The 23,268-nt window shown below is 50.5% G+C and overlaps 2 protein-coding genes across 2 annotated transcripts; both read right to left on the bottom strand.

Annotated features, from left to right (window-relative positions):
- Nucleotides 1-227: 227 nt before the first annotated feature.
- On the bottom strand, nucleotides 228-11,883 carry LOC113036073 (segment polarity protein dishevelled homolog DVL-3). The gene is given in 15 exon segments (XM_075410392.1): nucleotides 228-1,314; nucleotides 1,462-1,629; nucleotides 1,720-1,887; nucleotides 3,111-3,278; nucleotides 3,281-3,397; nucleotides 3,482-3,549; nucleotides 6,273-6,349; nucleotides 6,437-6,576; nucleotides 6,901-6,970; nucleotides 7,659-7,755; nucleotides 8,942-9,086; nucleotides 9,180-9,271; nucleotides 9,356-9,489; nucleotides 9,936-10,005; nucleotides 11,491-11,883. Coding segments are annotated over 15 exon segments (1,971 nt in total). The 5' UTR covers nucleotides 11,655-11,883; the 3' UTR covers nucleotides 228-1,021.
- Nucleotides 11,884-12,455: 572 nt separating this feature from the next.
- On the bottom strand, nucleotides 12,456-20,818 carry rnpepl1 (arginyl aminopeptidase like 1). The gene is made up of 12 exons (XM_026192115.1): nucleotides 20,342-20,818; nucleotides 18,827-19,358; nucleotides 18,600-18,740; nucleotides 18,351-18,502; nucleotides 17,789-17,905; nucleotides 17,482-17,717; nucleotides 17,189-17,302; nucleotides 16,990-17,102; nucleotides 14,960-15,068; nucleotides 14,647-14,874; nucleotides 13,738-13,880; nucleotides 12,456-13,628 (listed from the first exon to the last, which is right to left on the bottom strand). Exons 2-12 carry the CDS (start codon nucleotides 19,313-19,315, stop codon nucleotides 13,332-13,334), a joined length of 2,139 nt encoding a protein of 712 aa, XP_026047900.1. The 5' UTR covers nucleotides 19,316-19,358; nucleotides 20,342-20,818; the 3' UTR covers nucleotides 12,456-13,331.
- Nucleotides 20,819-23,268: the final 2,450 nt, after the last annotated feature.

Raw genomic sequence — 23,268 nt, 5'->3', positions numbered from 1 at the left:
TCATCAGAAGACATAGCATACATTTTCACCCAGCTCTATCTGTCCATGAAGCCAGGTAACACACACTGGTATCTAACCAGATTCTTACTCTGGGTGGTGTTCACCTGTCTCACAGAGCCTTCACGGCCCATGAGGCCTCTGTGTTTTGTAGTTTTTGTCCAGCGCCACCCATCGTTCAAACAGCCTACTGTAATCAGCTCAGCGTGCAGATCGGAGAGAAGCATTTCACACATTTCAAAGACTTTTATTGTTTTAAACAACTCAAATGTCTGCAGAGGACACACAGCGTTTCTCTGAAAGCTGTGATGGAGCAAGAAGGACCATCCTCCGACCATGTTGCTGGTTTCACTGGGTTTTTATTTCTTTCAGGTTTGGTGTTTATGCTTTTCTATACTTTCAAACGTCTCATTCACTCTGCTGTCACTAATAAACAAGTGACCCGAAGACACGAGCAGCTGAAGTGTGCGCAGGAAACCGGGTCAGCACGGACTCGAGGAACCGTCAGTGAGCTGGACCTGCTGGACCTGCAGACCTGCAGGCCTGCGGACGACAGCCGGGTTGGCAGGGCGTATCTGCAGTTAGTTCCCGTTTCCTCTCGCTGACCTGAACCTGCTTCTGCTTCCGGTTTGGATCTCCTGTCGAGCCCAACCCGGCACACGATTCAACATCCAGCAACTTCTGGAGACGAAGCTCAGCTTTCCCTCTGCGACATCCTCACGGACAGGAACCAGAGAACCCCGCGTCGATGGAGAACAGAAGAGCTATACAGAGCGAGGTCCTGACGTGATAACGGATCAAATCAAACGCTCCCGGCCTCTGAGCTGCTCCGATCTTCAAACACATGAGGATGGCGGGTTGGACAGTGCTGGAGGCAGGTGAGGTCAAAGGTGTGCCACTTCACAGTGGAGGTTCATAAATAAAATCTAAATATGACGAAGAGCAAACTTTCCTGAATCAGCTTCATTCAAACTACGAACTCAACAGTTTATAATCACGGAAACGTTTCCAGTTCCCAATGTGATCACATGACATCCACAAAGAAGTCACCGGGGTTTCCCATGGCCATGCGGAAGGACTGGCGGGAGGCGGAGACTCCAGGCTGGGCTGTTGGAAGGTCATGGTGCTGACCTCTAGATGACGGCAGGAGGTCTTCAAAGCAGCTCAGAGGTCGCTGGACAGGACTGTCACTGAGAGGCTCCGCCTCCAGACGCTTCTCAGGAGAGGCACTCGCTTCCTGTTTGGAGGCTCTCAATTCGCTCCCTCCTGCTCCTTCCTCCTGATTATCGCTGCAGTTCGAGCCGCTGCTACAGCTTCCTGTGAGGTCACAACAAACCATCATTACTTCAGACATCATGATGTCAGTCATTTCACAGCGACCATATTTGGACAAGAGCGGCCAGCTGATCAGTAACAGCCAATCAGAACCCACTGCGAGTGTTTGTACACGAGCATGTTTGTTACCTTCACTACATGGGCCTCCTCCTCCTCCAAGGGCCGGCAGCTGGTGGAGCGGGTGGGGGGAGCTGTAGGGGTGGGGGATGGGGTACTGGTAGGGGAAGGTGAGCTGGTCGCAGTCAGACCCTCGTGTGGAGGCTCCTTCCTGATCCATCAGTGACATCACAGCCATGTCTGAGGAGGAAGCACAGAGTCATGATCAGCGCAGCAGAAACCTCAAACTCACGCTCTTATTATGAAATGGTTTTAACTTCCTGCCCTCACCTCCACAGAGGTCTCCGAACACATAATAGCATTGCTCGGAGAAGGTCACCTTGTTGACGGTGTGTCGGATGAACCCGGCCTTCAGCAGGTTGCTGGCATACTTGCGAGCCTCGCGTCGGTCAATGAAGCCATCCACGTTGCGGTGCAGCCAGTCCACCACGTCTGAACCTGCAGGGGCGGAGGGAGGCCGTCAAAGGTGAGGCACACATAACTTCCCGCTTTCCTAAAACCAGCCCTCGCTGCAGTCCAGCCACCAAAGCTCTGCGGGGATCCGAGGAACGTCCCTGGAACCAGAACCAGCTCTAACTGGTACTTGCTCGCTCTCCGAGCCTCGTGGAGTGAACGTCCTCACAGGGCGCCATTCATTGTCTGACGGCTCCTCGCTAGCACACTGTGGTTGCCTAGGTAACCCTCCAGCGTATTTACTACCAGTGTAGTATCCTGTGCTCTCATTGGTTAGAACCTTAGTTGCTCATCTCAAAGCTGATAAGGGTTTATCTCGGGACCCGCACACTTCAGTGTGGTTAAAAAATGCCTGGCACACTGATGATGATGGTTTTGCTACCATGGCACCCCGCGGGCGACATACCTCTCCGTACTCTTACGCTAGTACTGCTAGTTGCTGTCGCATCTGGAACTTCAAAGCTAACGTTAGTCTGGGTTCTCCAAAAAGTTGATTCTGTTCATCTGGACGTAGCGTTTTGTGGGAGAAACGTTTCGTCACTCATCCAAGTGACTTCTTCAGTCTTCTCTGAAGAAGTCACTTGGACCAACATTTTGGAGATTTATTTTCCTGGATGATTGAGAATGCATCAAGACGTTAGTCTGGGTTCAACATGGCCAGTGACCAATCACATTGTTGTGATGTCATAGCAATGTGGAAAAAAACCTGTTGCTGTCCCCTCGGGAAAAAAATCCCAAAAAGGGGGCGGTGCTGTTCCCATGGTCCAAAACAATGACATCACAACAACGTGACAGGTCACCTGCCATGTTGAACCCAGACCAACGTTAGCTTTGACGATTCAGGAACAACACCAACACGGGGATACCAGAGCGAGCGCCTGCTCCTACAGGGGAGTGTGGGTTCGGCCGGCGGCCACGTCCCGGTAAACCGCGCTGGCTCGCAGGCTAAACGAGCTGAGGGTACCACACAAAGGGCCACTGTGTGTGACGGACGTCATTCGTAGCTCTAACATTGGTGGTGTAAAAAGTCACAGAGTGGAGGGACGGTCTGGATCGGCTGAGGGCGGAGACCAGGTCAGAGCGAAGAGCGAGTACGTGAAGACGAGACGATGAGGTTTCCTAAGTGACTGAACCCACACATGATGGTCATCAGAGGTTAAAGGTCACGGTTCCAGGATTCAGACCAAAATATGAGCCGGACTTCTTACCGATGAAAGCGTTGGGGATGGTGATCTTCAGCCACATCCTGTCTCGGACCTCCAGGCCAGACTCGGGATTGGCCATCGCCTTGACAACCATGGTCATGTCACTGTGGATGTTGAGGTGGTTCTCCTCGTTCACGCCTGGAAAAAAGTAGCAGGTTAGCATCTGATGGACAGGTGACGGGAGGTGCAGAGGATGGTGGGTGTAATACCGTATAGTGGGAGGAGCCTCCCCGTCATGGCGGCGGTGTGAGACACCCAGGCAGCAGGGTCGATGGGACGGACTGGCTCGCCTGTGGAGATTTGGATGTGTCATGTAATCATTTTACTTTATGTAACACCTCTTGTGTGCCAAACAAATACCGACGATAACTCACTTCTCGGCAACGTGAAGCAGCCTCGCGGGTTCGGATCCCAACACTTTGCCACGGTTAGCGTCACCGGACTGAAAGGAAGATGACACAGATCGGTCATTATTCAAACTGTAACTTTATTCACACAGCAGCCTCTGACATGTACATAGACGGTGTCTTGGCAAGTTTTCAGGATTTGTCACACAAACTTGACCTCCCTCGTTCAGCTTATTTAGATACTTTCAAGTTCGCCACTTCCTTCAGCATCATAACCCTGACTTTCCAAATATAACTCTACTTATTGCTGTAGATGATCTGTTGAACCTGACATTTAAGCCTAAAGGTCTAATCTGAAGAACTAGAAATTGTATAGCCTCCTTTCAGAATAACAATGCCAAAGATCAAAGCGGACTGGGAGGATGAGCTGGGGGTGGACTTAGAGGAGGAGACCTGGGAGAGCGCTCTTTTAAGAGTAAACAACAGCACTTTCTGTGCCAAATTAAACATCATACAGTTCAGGATTTGACACTGCATTCATTACTCCAAGGCAAGACTGGCTAAAATATTTCCAAACATAGATGCAAGCTGTGAGAGATGAAGAAATCCCTCTGCAGATTTAACACGTGTTTTGGTCATGTCCAACTTTAAAAGCAATTTTCAAAACACTGTCTGAAGCATTGAATGTTGAGCTTCAACCCAATGCAGCTATGGGTATATTTGGTGCTAGAGATAGAGGACATGGAACATTAAGGAAGTCATAAAAACACAATCGCTTTCACTACACTGCTTGCAGCAGAAGGATATTGTTGCATTGAAAGTCAAAGAAGCCACCCAAAGCGGCTCTGTGGTTCAGTGACCTGACACAGTTCATACAGCTGGAAAAGATAAGTACGCTCTCAAGGGGTCGAAGGAGAGATTCTTTGCTGTTTGGGATACATCGCTAAAACATTTAGAGAAAATTAAAACCATACCCACCTGATAGATGCTTGACAGCTGCCGTACATCCTTTTTCTGTGTGATTGTGATTAATTTTGTGCAAACTTCCCTTTAAGTGCACATCTTCAAATATGGTGAATTTCCTTGCACCTCATTTAAATTCACTTTATTCATTTATGTATTTAAATTTTTCCCCTCTGGATCGCTGTCCAACATGTTCTTGGGGTGGGGTAGATATATAGAAGGAGCATTGTGGCCTTGCTACATGTATATCTTCGTACTACATTGTTGATGCTCAATAAAAAGAAAACAAACAAACTTCTCCTTCGGTTACACTCACCTCCACCCACCCCCCCTGCCTGCACTCTCCTCTTCACCTCTCTGTGGATGGTCAATCCCAGGTATTCAAAGTCCTCCACCATCACTACCTCTGCTCCCTCCACCTGTGCCCCTCTCGTTCGGATGGGGCGACCGTGTCTCAAGAGTTGGCAGTTCGTCTTGTAACCTGGAGTACTGCGCTTTGAGTACTCCAGGAGAGTAAAAACGCACTATATAAGAATCAGTCCATTTACCATATGCCTCCCCAGACCATCAGTGACGGCAGAGCACAGCCAATGACTGCCCAAAATATTCATTGTATGTGCACAATGACAATAAAAGGCTATTCTATTTTATGTGATTCTATTCTCCCCATCACCAAACCCACCATACCCAGTATGAAATCATAACGTTCTCAGACCCCTTCACATCTGTCACATGTGCTCAGAGTGAACCTGCTCTCGTCTGTGGAAAGTTTGGGCACCATTGGTGGACCTGCCAATTATGGTATTCTATGGCTAATGCCTGTCGGGCTCCACGGTGCCGGGCAGTGAGCACAGGGTCCACTAGAGGACGTCGGGGCCTCAGACCCCCCTCGTTAGTCTGTTTCTGATTGTTTGGTCAGAGACATTCACACCAGTGTCCTGCTGGAGGTCTGTAGCTCTGAGGACGCTGTTCCTCCTTACAAAGAGGAGCATTTACCGGTCCTGCTGATGGGTTAAGGGCCTTCTACGGCCCTGTCCACCCATAACTGCCCATCTCTCTGCATGGTCCTGAGACCGTGCTGGGAGACACATCAAACCTTCTAGCAATGGTACGTAGATGCCATCCAGGAGGAGTGCTGGGAAGGTTACTTTTAAAATGTATTCCACTACAGATTACAGATCACATGCCCCAAAATGTATTTTGTAACGTATTCTGAATACTTTGGATTACTTAATATCATGCTTTTTACAACTACATAAATGTCCTATTGCTGTGTGATTCATTACTGAAGGTTACTCTCCACACCAACACCAACTAGATGTTTAAATATTAATATAAACGAGTAACAGCAGGTGGACATTAGGTAAGGCTGTACAGGCATTAGAGCCTCTCAATGAGCGTTTTATTTGGGTTTCCACTGGCATGAAATTACCAAAGATGGAGAGGGGACAGCCTAAGTTATGAAACAGGAAAAGACCGTTGTGTAATCCATTCATTTCAAGTAACTGTATTCTGAATACCACCTTTTTAAACAGTAACTGTAATGGATTTTTCTGATGTGAAATATGTGCCGTGGCGCCAAAAGATTGGCGAACACTAGCTCAGAGCACCTGCTGTTAATTTCATTCAGACCAAAGCAGCAGAATCGGATGAACCCCAACTCGGAGCTGACCGCTTTGACAGACTCCACGGTCTGGTTAAAGCGTTCCTTTGATGCAGCGTCTCCACTGCGACGCAGGAAAAACACCTGAGCTCCCGCACGGATTCATTTGTCAGATAAATCAAAGCTGACTTTAAACCACGTGATCGGCCTTGGTTACCATGGCGAACTTACGGATGAAGCAAAAGGTCTCACCCCGGTTTGTGGACGATCTCTCGGAGGACTCGGACGGCGTCGTCGTTGCTCATGTTCTCGAAGTTGATGTCGTTCACCTGACGGACACACATACGACACAGCATCGTGAGCCTTCTCACCACTACCTTTAAAACAGGAAGCGGATTAAACGGCATGAGCGGCACCTGCAGCAGCATGTCTCCCGGCTCGATGCGTCCATCCGCCGCCACCGCTCCTCCCTTCATGATAGAGCCGATGTAAATACCACCGTCCCCCCGGTCATTACTCTGACCGACAATACTGATACCAAGGAAGTTGTACCTCTCTGACAGACAGGCAGGCACACAGCAGGGTTACCCTGAGCTCTGCTGCTACGTGCAAACATCCCTGTCACTGCGAGCTAACAGCCGCTCCATAATAACTCTAGCTTCTTAAACCTGCGTTCTCTCTAATGTCCTGCAGGAGGCGACTTCTGACTGTGCTCCTGCATGAGCGTGCTGCTCAGCTCGTGCTTTCAGCTGTGACTGAACAAGCAGCAAGTTACTTTTGGTCCAGTTGGAGTTTCAGAGAAACAGGAAGCAGGGGAGGGTTTAGGGCGGGGCTACGGTGTGATCGGCAGCAGCGCTCACCCGTACTGAAGCGTACTCACCCATGTTGAGAGTTACAGTGATGATGTTGAGCGACATGGTGGAGTCAGTGACACTGCTGAAAGACACAGACTGACAGACAGACGGACAGAGAGAGGAGACAGTTACAGACGGACGGACAGACAGACAGTAGAGGAAGGTGAAGGACGGCCCCCTCAGACAGGAAGTTCATCAGGTAACGTCACTGACAGAGTCCACAGGTGTCCGCAGTCCTGAGTCAGCTGACCGACTCATCAGCGGCACCTGCTGTCAGCCTGGACCAGTCACATGACTGACTCTGACCTCCGTGAGCTCAAAGGTCAGACGGCTTTGGTCACAAAGACCGCCCACATTAAAGCACCTGCGTGTGCGCACAGGTACGAGGAGGCAAAAACCAGCCTGCAGATGTGAGTAGAACCGCTGCATTAGAATTCAGTAGAAAAGACTTTCACTGAAGTTGGTTTGTCACCTGACCTGTGAGGATTAACAAATCACCTGAGAGCAGGAATGTTGTCACCATGGTAACCAACGCACGAGACCCCACAGGCCTCCACACAGTGACCCTGACCATTGTTGGTCCGTCTGTCTGACCTTTGAACCCTGCACACTCCCACAGGTCGCCTGAAAACTCACATCTGTTTCCTGTGCAGCGCCGCCACAGCTGAGGAGGCGCCGATGGCCTCCGACCAATCAAGTCGTTTGTTACAGGAAAAAATAGGAAGTGTCTGAACTCTGTCAATAACGCCATCTGATGTCAGTGTGCGTGCGTGTGTGTGTTTACCCTCTCCATCCGCTGTGTTTTGGGTTTCCGGTGGCGGCGGCGTTGACGCCTGATGAGACGCGGTGAGGAGCTGCTCTGCTCTGTTGATTGGCTGAACCTGAAATGATGTCACAGAGGGAAGCACACCTGGTTCAGTCCGACTGACTTCACAGCTTACAGATACCTGTGTGGTTGGGCGTGGTCACTCAGTCGGGAAAAATTAAAGACAAAATGTAAATATTTGTACAAACAAACAGGAAAAAAGCTCGATGTGTTGAAGGAAAGCGGACGCACGAACCCACGCGCCTTCACTGAGATCTGTTGTGTCTTGTTTGTTGTCTCGGCTCCTCTCTCAGTCCCCTGTTTCCCCCTTTATGTGTTTGTGTGTATCCCGAATGCTGGCTTAGGAACGTCATCGGGAAGCTGAAGCTGGCCACGCCTGCTGTACATCGAGCCTCGCTGGCTGAGCTTCAGTCGGCTCTCGGGGGGAAACGTTTCCTCGCCAAACTAATTTCTTTGTCTGGTCAGGATGTGGGAAACGAGCGTGTCACGACTCACGCCACAGAGCATCACCGCTGTGCCGAGGGTATCACTTTGTTACCTTCACTGGACATAAACTCACTGTCTGTTTTTGGAAACGTCCGAAAGGTCTGATTTTATGTTAATAAAATGAATAAAAGGAAGTGAGACTAAAAGTCGTCGCTGTCATTTATTATTATCATCAATATTAAAAATTATTGATGAAAGTTTAACAACAGTCATCAAAATAAACATCATTTGTTCACAGATTAAGTCCAAATAAATACATGATTATTTTTATCACTATGATCATTAAAAGAAAGGTGGCATGCACATACCTGTGAGCGATGTTTCATAAAAATGTTGCGAGGCTCAAATTTAAAACTAAAAAAAATCTAAAATCCAGAGAAAACCTGCAAAAACGGACGGACAGAGGCGGGAACACATTATTTCTGCTCATGGATGAGCTGGGACGCTTTTATCTGCGGGACAATACAGACTGCAGCGCTAGTCACCTGACCTGCAGCAGCCAATCAGAGCAGGAGAAGGAGAGCGGCGTGTGAACAGGATTACTGGAGCAGAAGAAGCAGACCCAAGGGCGGCGAGTGCATGTCATAGCAAACCCACCAATCACAGCGAGGTCTGCTGATGATGTCATGAGCTTACCTTACATACTTAAAGCAGAGGGAAAGTGTTAACCTGCTGATTATGAGCATCATCGAGAGGTCAGAGTTCACTGAGGGTCCTCACAGGTACAGGTAGGCGTGTCTGTGAGTGAGACTGACCTTCCTCCTGAGTCTTCCTCAGAGGAGCAGAAACTGGTTGTTTCCAGTTCGCTGCTCTGCTGGGTCGATGAACTGTCGCCGCCACCTGTTGGCTCCACCCCCCTCTTATCAGCTGGGCAGTGGGCGTGGCCATTCAGGCGATCACCTGTAGAGACCACAGCCAATCAGCAGATGGCAGGAAATGCCTGTCACTGTTTAATAGGTGTGCAGGTGACACCTCTCTCTCTCTGCATCTTACCTTGCTCACCCACATCTTTCCTCTGCAGCCTCTCTGAAACAGCAGGTTTGACCTCTGACCCCTGCAGCTCATCATGGCTCACAGTGGCAGCACTGAGACAGACATGACATCACTTCCTGTCAGCATTGAGGCCTGCACTACAACACGTGTTGCATTCTGGGCCCCGGTGTACTCACTGGAAGGATGGCGGTCTGGAGTCTCCGATACCACCTGTCCTCTCTATAGGGGGCGGGGCTAAATTGGTGGGCGTGACCACAGACTGGACATCTGAACCTCTGAAATCCAGCTGGCAGGTGTCTGATGACACCAACTGCAAGGAGAGACATGATGAACACCTGAAGGCTCAGGACACACCTGTGTGTGTGTTTGTGTGCGAGTTGTGCCTGTTTACCACCACTGTGAGGACACAAATTACAACTGACATTGTGGGGACAAAGAATTTTCTGTAATAAAGGTTTAAGAGTGGGGAAGCTTCTAATTAGAATCCATTCAGTGTCTTCCAGTTATCCAATAAATAACACAACAAAATGTGTTTTCAGTCTTTTAATGTGACTGAAAAAAGCTGTTGTGTGCCTGCAGGTGTGCCTGCAGGTGTGCCTGCAGGTGTGCCTGCAGGTGTGCCTGCAGGTGTGCCTGCAGGTGTGTGCTTTGGCTGACTGTGTCGTTTTGAGACAAAGGAACGATTTTAGAGTTTGTCCTCAATCATCGTCAACAGTCCTCATAAACTCAGCTGTACCATGTTCGTGTGTTACTGACCCAACAGACGACCCGTCCGTTCACACAGGGCAGCCTGGCGTCATCATCGCTGATCTCCTCTTTGACCACCCTGTAACACATCAGGATTAGCCATGAAAGAAAATTAAACATAAGTACTCTAAAAATATCTAATAGCACATGTGGGCATATCAGGTAGACAAAAGCCACACCCACCTGCTATCAAAACCTCATATTTGTGAGGGGCAGCCAATTAGAAGGAGAGAGATGCAAACAAACTGGACTAACATCACGACAACAACGCTGAGGGTCTAAAGTGGGCGGTGTTATGGTTGCTACATACATCTCATATTCACAACCTGAGTATTACTGCAGCTGTGGCGGGGACACAAACCCCGCCGGGTGTTCTCCTCCTCTTTGTTACACTCAGAGTCACAGATCAATACTGAGCAGAACGATCGATCATCGCAGCATCAGCTGAGAGGGGTCACACACATGTGCTGGTCTGCCTATCTTTGTGAGGACACATAGTCACAGACACCATCCCCCAAACCTGAACCTGGTTATAATCCGAGCCCTGAAACCAGCTCTGCATCTCCACGCAGCCGTACAGTCTGTCATAAAAGCCCTGTGTGTGTGTGTGTGTGTGTGTGTGTGTGTGTGTGTGTGTGTGTGTGTGTGTGTGTGTGTGTGAGATTATAGAAACTCAGATTATTAAACAGTTGTTTCATCAGCGGTTCAGAGTAAATGAGTGAATAAAAATGAGGAGAGCTCAAACTGAAGCACAGGCTGGACTGCTGGACACACAGCAGTGTGTAACTGCACAGACTGTGACCTGTGTGTGCAGAAGGGTTTACAACCACACAAATACAAAGACGAGTTTGAGGCGTGGAACCTGCTGCAGCGTGCCCACGTCACAGCGCCGCTCCATAAAAGCTCTTTCACGTGAAAACAGCAAAAACCAGAGTAAGTGAAACGTGCAGAAGGAGCCCCGGAGCGCCACCCTCAGACCGGAGGGCGGGAACATGTTGGGGAGCCCGATGTCACGGGGACACCACAGATGTGAACAGATTTGAAAGTGGGTGGATGAAGCGGAGCAACATGTTCTCCAGAGAACTTCCTGTCAGGAAGAACCACCCAGTCTCCGCCTTGTCCACCACAGCTGCTGCACACGTGCGGTACAGCGGACTTGCCCACCTTTGACCCCGAGGCCACAGGTGCAGCATCGGGTGGAGCAGCTCAGCACCAGGCTCCGACCGGGCTCTGCTGCTGCCACCTTAAGGTTTCTCCAAGTGTAGGACTGCAAAGAGGGCGGAGCACCCCCGATGGCGCCAAAGGCGTGGCTCCAGGCTGACCTCTGACCTCAAGCTCTGAGGGGACAACACCTGTTCCACCTGGACAGGAGGCAGGTGGGGGGCGCTCCCTGTTAGGTGCCTGAGGTCCTGCTGCTGCTGCTGCTGCTGAGGGTCAGCTTCAGCTGCTCCACCCTGACATGCGCAGGAGGGTGATTGTACCTTAAGAATAACAAACATCGCGTGACGGGAACAATACACTCACCCGACCACGGATCAATGAGCGCACGGACCACGTGACTCACCCGAAGTCGTCGTCCACGGACTTGAAGAAAAATTTCACGTTGGGTTTGTTCAGCACGTGCTTAAAGTCCGCCAGGGTCACGCGCTCCGCGGGCGCGTTGATGCGGACGAGGTAGGGGGTGTCCTGGTCCTCCAGGTGGTAGATGACGCGGGTCTCCTCCGCCATGCCCGCGAGCCCGGCTTGGCGGTCACGGGATGACGCTGAGGAGACACAGCTGTGCACCTGTCCGCGCGCCCGCGCTCCGTTCGTGCGCGTCTCCGCTCCAGAGATTTCGCTCTCGGTCCAGATGTGTCGGTCCAGCTTCTGCGTGTCTGATGCTCCGTCTCCTCCCGACGCCGTCAAGACACACACACACGCACGAACACACTTCCGCTCGGACCCTTCAGAATAAGAGCTGAATGAACACAGGCAAAAATAAAAAGAATATCTGGACTCTGAGAAATGATGACACACACACACCTGCACGTTATTACGTCACAACGTCAGAGGTTCAGTCTCCACGTTAAAGGTCATGTTTCTTTTGGGGCTTTTTGTTCTTAATCAGTTTTATTTATTAATTATATGTTATGTAGTTATTTTATCTTATTTTTTAAATTACGTTTACCAATTTATTTTGTAGGTCCGCATATTCAAACTCCCTGAAGGTACAGAACAAATGTCCTCGACCCAGAAACGCTTTTCTTTTTCCCGCCGTCCTGGTTGTGACGTCACGTCCCTCACCTGTATCCGGGCTGAATTCATGAGCTCACAGCAGAATCCAACCCCTGAATAAACTCGAGCCCGTGACGAGTTTCCGGCTTCCGCTGCTCGGACGAGATCAAACGAACCGCTGAATCATCCTGTAACTCCGCTCCTCCAGCTTTTATTGTGAACGGAAGGCCTCAGAGCTTCCGGCACTTATGCCCCTTCAAGCTAACGCCTAACACGTCCGACTTTTCCGGCCTGATCTGAGAGTGAAAGCACCCATAGAGACAATCATTTTATTGTAAATCAAACACGTGATCAAACAGGAAACAGTTTCAGTTATTGACACGCTAATTCATGAATATAAATAAAAGATGCATTCATTCGGTTCTGAATTTTCTCCATGGATTCGGATTGGATATCGGTGTTTATTAAAGGGTCAGCAGTTCATAAAAACAAACGTCCATAAAACAGTAAAAACAAACAGGCAACACGAGCTCGCCCGTCAGAGGTCAGGTAAACATGAGGTTATCTTCAACATTCAGAGAGCGAGGAGGCGTTCAGTGTCGGTGGGACGTTTCAGAGCCAGGACAGACAGAAGGCCGCGTGTTCCCAGCTGCACGAAGGCAGCGTTAAGGTGATCTGCTGGTGTTCTGAGGTCCTTCAGGTGAGTCCACACAAGCGGAGGTAGAGTTTAAACACTGTCACAGAGGCTCCGCCCACACAGTGATGGGGCAGAGACTTCAACAAGGCAAAGGCACTCACGGCGAAACCAACCAGCAGTGAGCGCACGGGCAGAGAACGAGCGTAAGGCTGAAATGTTTTTCTCACTGAATCATCAGCAAGCATGGCGTCTCCGTCCCTGCCCGGTCGAACTCCGCCCACACAGCCTAGTCGCTGAGCGAGTTAGCACGAACGCAACCTAATTACACGACGCCGCTCTGGTGGCGCGTTTCTGCCAGAAGCTGAGAAGAACGACCTGACCTCTGCTCTGTCGTCAGTCGCATAAAAACACTCTAGGGTCCAACCAGGGCCCTCCTCGGGGGCGCCAGACACAGGTCAAGCTTTCAAGCAGTGACCTTTGACCCACATCAACCCTTTTAAAACATCTGGAGTGAGGCTTCCTGTTGATTGTTTCTACTTCCTGTAGTCCGGGCATCACGCCGAGACGTTGACATCACGCAGAGCAATGGTGGCAGTTGTCCCGGTGGCTCCGCCAGGGGAGGCAGTCGCCACGGCAGCGGTTGGCTCCTGCGGGGGGGTGGAGCCGGAGGAGGGAGGCAGAGCGGAGCCATTCTGATTGGTCGAGCTGGTCTGGAACAGGATTTGCTGCAGCGTGCGTCTGAGGTTCGGGTGCAGCCGCCGCTGTGTCTGGTAGAAGATCTCCACGGCAACACACTTCATCACCCCAGCAACCAGGTCCTCATACAGCGGCACTGTGTACATCCTGGACGTCTGCGGAGAGGGAGGGGCAAACATGTGACAGAGTAGCTGAGCGACCCCCTTAAAACTATGTCTGTTCTGATCGGCTCAACGTCGCAACAGGCAGGTGGGCGGAACTTACGTGTTTGTGCAGGAAGGCTCGCACTCGCGGCAGGTCGGGGTAGAAGCTGTTCCTCACCACCATCTGCAGCCAGCGGATCTGCACCTCGGCGTTCAGCCCGTCGAACAGCGACGAGTACGAGTCCGACAGGCTCGCCATCACACCTGCGCAGTGACATCATCATTCATCACTGAACCTTCAGTGGACACCTGTCACATCACTTCCTGTGTTCTGCGCGGTGAGGAACATCAAGGCAGTTTCTCAACATCTGTACTTGTGCTCCGGCATCAGTCGCAGTACTGTTCCCGTCAAAGTAACAAATCTAACATCAAAATATTTAAATTCAGGAGGAAGCAGTTTCACCGGGAGCAGAAACGGCGTGCTGATGCGTGGAGATCCTGAACGCTGCTCCAACAATGATCTGATTATTTGTTCCAAACCAGCTGTCTGCCCTGAGTGTTTACTAACGCTATGTTGATTGGGAGACACGTGTCATGTAGTGATCGTGCTTCACTGTATGAAACTGATGATCCGTCAAAGTGCTGAAGATACTTTTTGAAATATCTTTTTCCTGAAGTAAATCTGCTGCATCATGTGTAACAGTGAAATTAAGAGGGGGTGGAGCTGTGATGTCATCATGTACACTGCCGTTCCAATAGCAGAACGATCGCGCTGCGTTCTCGGGAAGTCCGAACTCCCGTGTGAACTTACGGAGTCCAGACTAGCGAGGACGTCAGTACAGACGTGAGTACTGAGAAACGGCCCACGTCCTCGTCACCAACCATTTGCAGCAAACAGGATGTCACGTGACCCCTTTCATCAGTACTCGTATGTTTCATGCTGCGGAGTACAAATACTCGAGTACTTTGCACTCGAGCAGATTATTGCAGGCTCTGAATGATGTGTTGCAGTGTTTCTACGGCAACTTACTGTGCAGCAGCGGCGAGTGGTCCAGCATGCGGTCCAGGAAAAGGACGATCTGAAAGGTGCTCCAGGTCGAGAGGTCAAAGGTCGCGAGCGCCTCTAGGTCAGGGGGGTCAGCGTTCCTCCACAGGTCGCACAGATCCTGGACGGGCCCGATAAGAGCGCCGCCCGCTGACAGGTCTGGCTCGTAGAGAGGCGGGCCGCAGCCGCTCAGCCAACGCTCAAACTCTAGACCTGAGGACGAGCATACACACAGGAAGTGATGTCACAGAGAAGACTAGGAGGCTGCTGATGAGGTGAGCTGAAAGTGTCTCCTGACCTTCTCTCTTAGCGACGGCGGCATCCTTCAGCTCCGGGAAGTAAGACAGGAAGTAGTCTATGAGGTCCTGAGCCACCACGCTCTTAAACTTAAACTCTGAGATGTAATCCTGTGACACACACGATGCAAACGCTGGTCACATGACTCTGAGCAGCATGTAAAACATCCTGATGAAATGTAAATCTATGGAAACGTGGAGCAGAAGTATGTGGACGCTGTGACTGTGAAAGCGACTCAGCTGCTGTCCACAAACAAACTGTCACTGCTCGAACACACGTGACACATGTATGACTCCAGTGTGTGTGACTGTGTCACTGTGTGTGTGTGTGTGTCTGTGTGCGTGCGCGTGTGTTCAGGAGTCTGACGTTCTGGGGGAAGAACCTGTTCCTCAGTCTGGCAGTGAGGGCCCAGATGCTCCGGTACCTCTTTCCGCAGATGCAGCAGGTGTGTGTGTGTGTGTGACTGTGTGTGTCTGTGTCACTGTGTGTGTGTGTGACTGTGTGTGTGTGTGTGTGTGTGTGTGTGTGTGTGTGTGTGTGTGTGTGTGTGTGTGTGTGACTGTGTGTGTGTCACTGTGTGTGTGTGTGTGTGTGTGTGACTGTGTGTGTGTGTGTGTGTCTGTGTGACTGTGTGTGTGTGTGACTGTGTGTGTGTGTGTGTGTGTGTCTGTGTCACTGTGTGTGTGTGTGACTGTGTGTGTGTGTGTGTGTGTGACTGTGTGTGTCTGTGTCACTGTGTGTGTGTGTGACTGTGTGTGTGTGTGTGTGTGTGTGTGACTGTGTGTGTGTGTGTGTGTGTGTGTGTGTGTGTGTGTGTGACTGTGTGTGTGTGTGTGTGTGTGTGTGTGTGTGTGTGTGTGTGTGTGTGTGTGTGTCTGTGTCACTGTGTGTGTGTGTGACTGTGTGTGTGTGTGTGTGTCTGTGTCACTGTGTGTGTGTGTGACTGTGTGTGTGACTGTGTGTGTGTGTGTGACTGTGTGTGTGTGTGTGTGTGCGTGACTGTGTGTGACTGTGTGTGTGTGTGTGTGTGTGTGTGCGTGTGACTGCGTGTGTGTGTGTGTGTGTGTGACTGCGTGTGTGTGTGTGACTGCGTGTGTGCGTGTGTGTGTGTGTGACTGTGTGTGTGTGTGACTGTGTGTGTGTGTGTGTGACTGTGTGTGTGTGACTGTGTGTGTGTGTCTGTGTGTCTGTGTGTCACTGCGTGTGTGTGTGACTGTGTGTGTGTGTGACTGTGTGTGTGTGTGTGTGTGTGTGTGTGTGTCTGTGTCACTGTGTCACTGTGTGTGTGTGTGTGTGTGTGTGTCTGTGTCACTGTGTGTGTGTGTGTGTGTGTGTGTGTGTCTGTGTGTCTGTGTCACTGTGTGTGTGTGTGTGTCTGTGTCACTGTGTCACTGTGTGTGTGTCTGTGTCACTGTGTGTGTGTGTGTGTGTGTGTGTGTGTGTCTGTGTCACTGTGTGTGTGTGACTGTGTGTCTGTGTCACTGTGTGTGTGTGTGTGTGTGTGTGTGTGTGTGTGTGTGTGTGTCACTGTGTGTGACTGTGTGTCTGTGTCACTGTGTGTGTGTGTGTGTGTGTGTCTGTGTCACTGTGTGTGTGTGACTGTGTGTCTGTGTCACTGTGTGTGTGTGTGTGTGTGTGTGTGTGTGTGTGTGTCTGTGTCACTGTGTGTGACTGTGTGTCTGTGTCACTGTGTGTGACTGTGTGTCTGTGTCACTGTGTGTGTGTCTGTGTCACTGTGTGTGTGTGTGTGTCTGTGTCACTGTGTGTGTGTGACTGTGTGTCTGTGTCACTGTGTGTGTGTCTGTGTCTGTGTCACTGTGTGTGTGTCTGTGTCACTGTGTGTGTGTGACTGTGTGTCTGTGTCACTGTGTGTGTGTGTGTGTCTGTGTCACTGTGTGTGTGTGTGTGTCTGTGTCACTGTGTGTGTGTGACTGTGTGTCTGTGTCACTGTGTGTGTGTCTGTGTCTGTGTCACTGTGTGTGTGTGTGTGTGTGTGTGTGTGTGTGTGTGTGTGTGTGTGTGTGTGCTGACCCTGAGGAAACAGTCGAAGCGTCTCACGTCTCCGCTGATCTCCGACAGATACGACACGAAGCAGAAACCTTTCTCGTAGGTGAACAGGTTCATCAGCGTGCTGGGGTTCACACCTGGAACAGGTCACAGTGATGTCATCTCACCTGTGCGAGTGGACACCACACCTCCATCTGTGTGTGTGTGTGTGGGTGGGGGTCACCTGACTCAAACTTGACCTGCAGCCTGCTCACGGGGTTGCTGTCTCCAAGGAGACGCAGCTGTCTGTGGAGGGCGTCCAATCGCACAACAGTCTCCAGGCAGGTGAACGGCTCACCTGAGGGCGACAGGTAACCCGAGGTGACCAAAAGTATGTGGACTGAGGCTGAAGTCGTGTTTACTTTAAAAATCAATAATCAGCTGTTCGTGACTTCAGGTTCAAACACGTAAAACTGAAAATGTTTTAAAATCTCGCCAACAAAAACGTAAATTCTGAAACGGTGAACGCAGCGTTACCGTAGGCCTCCGTGGTGATCCTTCGCTGGGCGTACGTCGCCAGGCCTTCGCTCAGCCACATCTCCTCCCAGGTGGCGTTGGTGACGGCGTTGCCGAACCAGCCGTGGGCGATCTCGTGGATGACGTCAATCAGCAGGAACTCGCTGCTCTCCAGGATGGAGGCGATGATGAACGTGAGGCAGGGGTTCTCCATGGCGACGATGGGGAAGGAGGGAGGGAGGAAGACGATGTCGCACCTGAGGACGAGCCGTGTCAGCATCGCCGAGGATGTTTTAAAGAAAGTTTGGTCAGAAACTTAGAGGCTCACCTGCCCCACAGGTAAGGTCCAAACAGGTCCTCGGCGACGCCCAGCCAGCGCTCCACGCTGCCCCCTAGCTTCTTCACCGCGCAGGACAACAGGCAAGGCTCCGCCCACAGACGACTCCTGAAAGAAGATTGGCCGAAGGTCAAAATGTGTTTCTGCACAGATGTAAATATTTTTTTTATGATCATCTTTGACCTTTAGCTCACGTTTATCTTTCATACTGATTTTCACTGCTTTACATTACTTGAATAACTCGAGCCTCCGAGTGCTGCAGGTTTTAGACGAATCAGCTGATTTAAACGACTAAATGAAAACGTTCCCAGACGCCTGGTGATGAGCTCGTCGTGTGACTCAGGTGTGACCCAGGGTGACCCCTGCAGGACACCGAGGCCTGGAGTGCCCCCCCCCCCGATTTAACATCAGGAATATGAAAAATGATCTGTTTGTTTGCCTAAAATCATTTTTACTGTATCATGTTTCAAACTCACTCGTCAAACAAACACATCGAAACAATATTTGGACTCATTTTGATAAATAATGAAAACGTTATTTTACGCGGAGCGACCTCGGCCCGACGTCTACGTGCTGCAGCTCGCCGGCCACCAGCGCCACCAGGTAGGAGGGTACAGGAAACTCCATGGAGAACTGGAAGACGCGGTCCTGTTTGGAGTACGAACTCCGAGACGCACTCATGAGGACCGTCACGCCATCCGGGACCTGCCGAGGAGGACGAGCAGAAACGGCGTGAGTGCAGGTGTTTAAGGAAACGCCTTCTGTCACCGCTCTGATGTTACCTGGGCTCCGTGTGACTCACCCGGACCGTGGCGGTGTACGTGCTCTTGACGGCTGGCGTGTCGAAGCAGGGGAAGAAGGAGCGGTTACACACTGAGTGACCCTGAGTGAAGACCAGAGGACGAACCTGACCGCAGGTGAGCTCCGAGTCCAGCCACCAGATCTGCAGACACACACACACACACACGGGTCACGCTGTGGTCACCTTCAGCATGCTCACGCTGTACAGACGCCGTGTCGTCTCCTTACCGCCGGCCCGTCCGTGGTGGTGTAGCGGACCGTGATCTGGACTGCCCGGCCTGGTTTCACTGCCGCGGTTGGCAGGCTGATGCTGAGCGACGAGCCGTAGTCGGTGAACGGGTCCACGCGGTACGTGAGGGACACGGGCTCCTGCTGCCCGGCCCCCGGCACCTTACAGTCTATGGAGTGGATCAATAAAGAAGGGTGGGAGTCCAGGATCAGGGAGCAGACCCCCGGCTGCACCGGAACCAGGTCCAGAACCAGCCAGCCGCTCATCTCCTTCACTGCAAAGTTCAGCCGCAGGTCCAGGTGGAAGTGACACAGCTGGAAGCTCCTGAAGTTCGATGCGGACGCCACATCCACCAGGGGGCAGCGTTGGGATTCCAGACCCAGGCCCGCAGAGGGCCGGGCCAAGTCCCCGGAGCACCGGCCCCCGGAGTCCGGCAGGGATTTACGGCAGCAGCACAGCGAGGTGGGCGCCTGGTGGAGCTCTGCCATGGTGAGCTAAAGCTGGGACCAAACCTGCTTAGACCGGAACCAACTGCATGAGACACGAACAAGAACACACCTGTGAGGGTCGGGAACACAGAGCAGAAACCCACCAGGCCCGCCTCAACGCTCAACACCCAGTACCGATGCCAACAGCACCCCAGTTTAACACAGTTTCCCCAAAACTACCTTTAACTCACAGTTTTAGTCCAATTAAAAAGCACATGATCCAATCCAGAGTCTAATCCTAACCACAGTAAACTGACACCCACCAGTGAACCCAGTACACAACTCAGGTACTAACCCAGTTTAACTCAGGACTCGATGCGTAGCCCACTTTAGCCCAAATAAGTAACTTTAACACAACAAGAGGCTTAGCGTCAAAACTCCATTCAAAACCTCGTTAAAGAAACGTCTAATTTTACGCCTAACAGAACATTAAGCCCCCGGTGAAAACTCATCCTGTGTGTCCCTGGATCCTCGATAAACCCTGAAGTTTGTATTTTTAAATCATTTTAACATTTTATAAACAGTTTAGGGCCAAATGAAAACTTTTAATCCACATCTAAACCCAGCTTTACTGGTCAGCCCCGGCCCACCCCATTCAAAACCTCAATCACACAACATTGAATTTAATAGTCAGTCCGCTGAAGACTGAAAATAAAGCCGAATAAAGGCTTCGCTGAGCGTGGGCTGACCTTCTGCCTGCTTCTCTTAGATTTAAGGAACTGTTTCACGAGTAAACTTTGGCTCTTAGTCCATTTAAACAACATTTAATCAAACTTAGCAAACACTGACAGGCAGTGTTTATCAGCCCTACTTGTTAAACCGGAGTTAAACTTCATATAAACAACAAGTCCAATTAAGTCAGAGACCCGAAAGAGCTCCGACACCCGGGAGACTCTCAAAGCCCAGTTTAAAGCGCAGTTTTAGGGACTCGGAGGAGTTACAGTGGCGGCTAGCAGCGCTGGAAGTTAGCAGCTTTAGCTCGAAGTGAGTGAAAACAGCACTTTAAGGTCAGCGCGTTGAACTGACCTGGTTAGCAGAGCCGGCTAATCAGCGCATTAGCACGGCGCACTGTTGCGGCTTCACGGGGACACATTTAAGTAAAATCCATCGGGACCGCACGGCGGAAGAACCAGGCGGACACCGGCTCCCCGGGAGAGCTCAGCCCGGCTCCTACCCGCAGTCCCGGACACCGAACCCGCGTCCTCCCGGAGGGTCGACGGAGGCTGGAGGTGAGCTGTGAGTCCGAGACCGAGCGGCCACACACGGACACAAAGAGGCAGAGGACACCGGCGGAGACCCGGGGGACAGTCGAGGCTCCGCTCCGGACTAAACAGGAAGTAACAACAGCGGGAAAAAAGTTTATGCAGGCCGATGAGTGGCGCTGTGGAGGCGGGTACACGGAGCGAGAGGGCGGCTCCATCCAGTTACCTGTTCATCCACCCATCAACGTATCAGTCTATTGATTCGTTCCACGACCACGATGCTCCATGTGACACACAATCAACACAGGACTACATAACGTGCAAAGTGTGCAAAAACTGCAACAAACAAAACAAAAAACAGTGCAAAAGAAAAGTGCAACAATGACAGTGGGTTGTGCAAAAGGTAACTTGATGTATTAAGGTGTGTGTGTGTGTGTGTGTGTGTGTGTGTGTGTGTGTGTGTGTGTTCAGGAGTCTGACGTTCTGGGGGAAGAACCTGTTCCTCAGTCTGGCAGTGAGGGCCCGGATGCTCCGGTACCTCTTTCCGCAGATGCAGCAGGTGTGACAGGTGTCTGATGGAGGGAAGAGAGGCTCCAGCCTCTCAGCTGCTCTCACTAACAGTTGTAGAGCATTGTGATCCGATACGGTGCCGTTACCATCCAGACAGTGATGCAGCTGCTCAGGATGCTCTCGATAGTCTCTCTGTAGATGGTGGTGAGAATGGATGGAGGGAGATGGGCTTTCCTCAGCTTCCACTGGAAGTAGAGACACTGCTGGGCCTTCTTAGTTATGGAGCTGGTGTTAACCAGGAGAGGTTCTCCACCAGCTGGACACCAAGGAATCTGGTGCTCTTGACGACCTCCACAGAGGATCCATCGATTCAACCATTCATCCACCCATCAACGTATCAGTCTATTCATCCATTTACCAGCCAACACATCAGCTCAGTGGAAGGATCGTGGTTTTCTGGAGTGTTCTGTGCACACTGAGGAGAATGGAAACATTAACATTGAAGCTCCCACACACAGAGCAGTACCTCCACCCTGTGGAATGCAGACTCAGGAGTCTTCGCCACCACGACGTCCCAGTGTCCTTCAGACCCAGCCACACATGCAGACACAAACTAAAAAACGTAGTGTAGCTGTGCAGCAAGGACAGCTCAGAGCTGTACACTGGAGACACCAAACAGCCACCTCAACAGGACTCAGCTGTTCATCTGCATCTAAAGGTCAAAGGTCAGTCTTTGAGGACGCCAGTGTCCACATGTTGAACTGGAAGACAGACGGTTTGAACGAGGAGTGAAAGAAGCATCTATGGCTGTGTCCCAATCCAGTGACCGCACGCATTTGGAGACCGATTATGTCACAGCGACGCACGAAGGGTGTCCCAATTCAAAGTGTACTCCAAATGCAGTCAACAAATGTACCGTTCATGTCCCCAAATTTGAAGTGTGGTCCGGTGTAGACTTCGTGGTCCCATATATCCCACAATTCATAGCGCGGTGGTGGGTGTGGATAATTTGTTCGGAAAAAAACGATGGATGCCTGAAGCGGAGCGGCCGAAGAGTAAACTTTCAAAAGTAAGTACTGAATATTGTGTCACTTATTTATGTGCAAATGTTTAATAATGAAGAACATTAAAACATTACTGTTGGTCACATGTTGGCAAAGTTATGTGACATTAGTGACGTTTGTACTAACTTGGTTTTAAAGCCTTTAAATATGCGCCGTTCAATAGCTGAGCTTAATCTTACAGAGAATGTGATGATTTCATGGATAATTAAAGTCAGTCATATATCCACAAACACAACAAGCTGAAAGTCAGTGATGCTGCTCGGTTTGCAGTCCTGAACATCACGGCACAAGCAGGATCCACTGCACTGTTAATGTGAGCTGTGTTATATTGCTGCCTCTGTTCGGTGGTGTCGAGCCAAACGCACTTTAACGTGTGTGTGAACGAGCTGACGGTTCACTCGTTAAGCTGAAAGAAAGATGCTTTAATCACAGGAGTCACACATGTGTCCACTGCACCATCTGGAACTCTTCTTGTTTACACTCGTAATAACACAAACACTAAATCCTGCTTCTCTGCTGCTGTTGTGTAGCAGTGTGTACACCTGAGACTGTCACCTGTCTGTCTGTCCTGCACTCTCTCTCTGTTTCTTTCTCTCTGATTGTGGAATAAAAGTATGAACATGTGTTTATAAGTTACACTTGTGTCTGAATCCTGCAGCTTATCACACATTTGATTTCCATGTGTGACGACTGCAAGTGTCCAGAGTGAGGACAGACTGAGGGACCCACTGCTGCACATCATCTGTGAGGCTTTGCAGCCCTGATGATCCACCAGGACAAACTCAGCAGTGTGTGAGGAAGAGGAGGAGGAAGAGCCAGCAGCAGCTGACAGATGGAGAGAATAGACAGACTGTTCCCTGTTTGTGAAGGACTGCTAGGAAAGTTTAACATAACTGTCTGTGCTGAATCAGTCTTATTAGGCAATGTTCAAATAATGTTATCATCCCAGTGTTTTCAGTGTGGGGAAGTACCAGAGTACTCAGGGCCTTCAAGTTACACACTATGAAAGGCAGCAACAAGTTTAATGTTCAGAAACCTAAAGTCTGTATCAGCAGCAGAATGGAGCTAAAATAAATGTTGGTTTCAGTTCTATGAAGCTTTGAGTATTTTGGATCAGTAGCTGCTGTGTTTGTTGCATCATATTGCTGTGATTGTTTATATGCTTTATATATTCTGA

The sequence above is a fragment of the Astatotilapia calliptera genome, chromosome 14 (assembly GCF_900246225.1).
Source record: "Astatotilapia calliptera chromosome 14, fAstCal1.2, whole genome shotgun sequence".
Taxonomy (NCBI): Eukaryota; Metazoa; Chordata; class Actinopteri; order Cichliformes; family Cichlidae; genus Astatotilapia; species Astatotilapia calliptera.
Note: the sequence above shows the minus strand (reverse complement) of the source record. Positions and strands in the feature narration are given on the sequence as shown.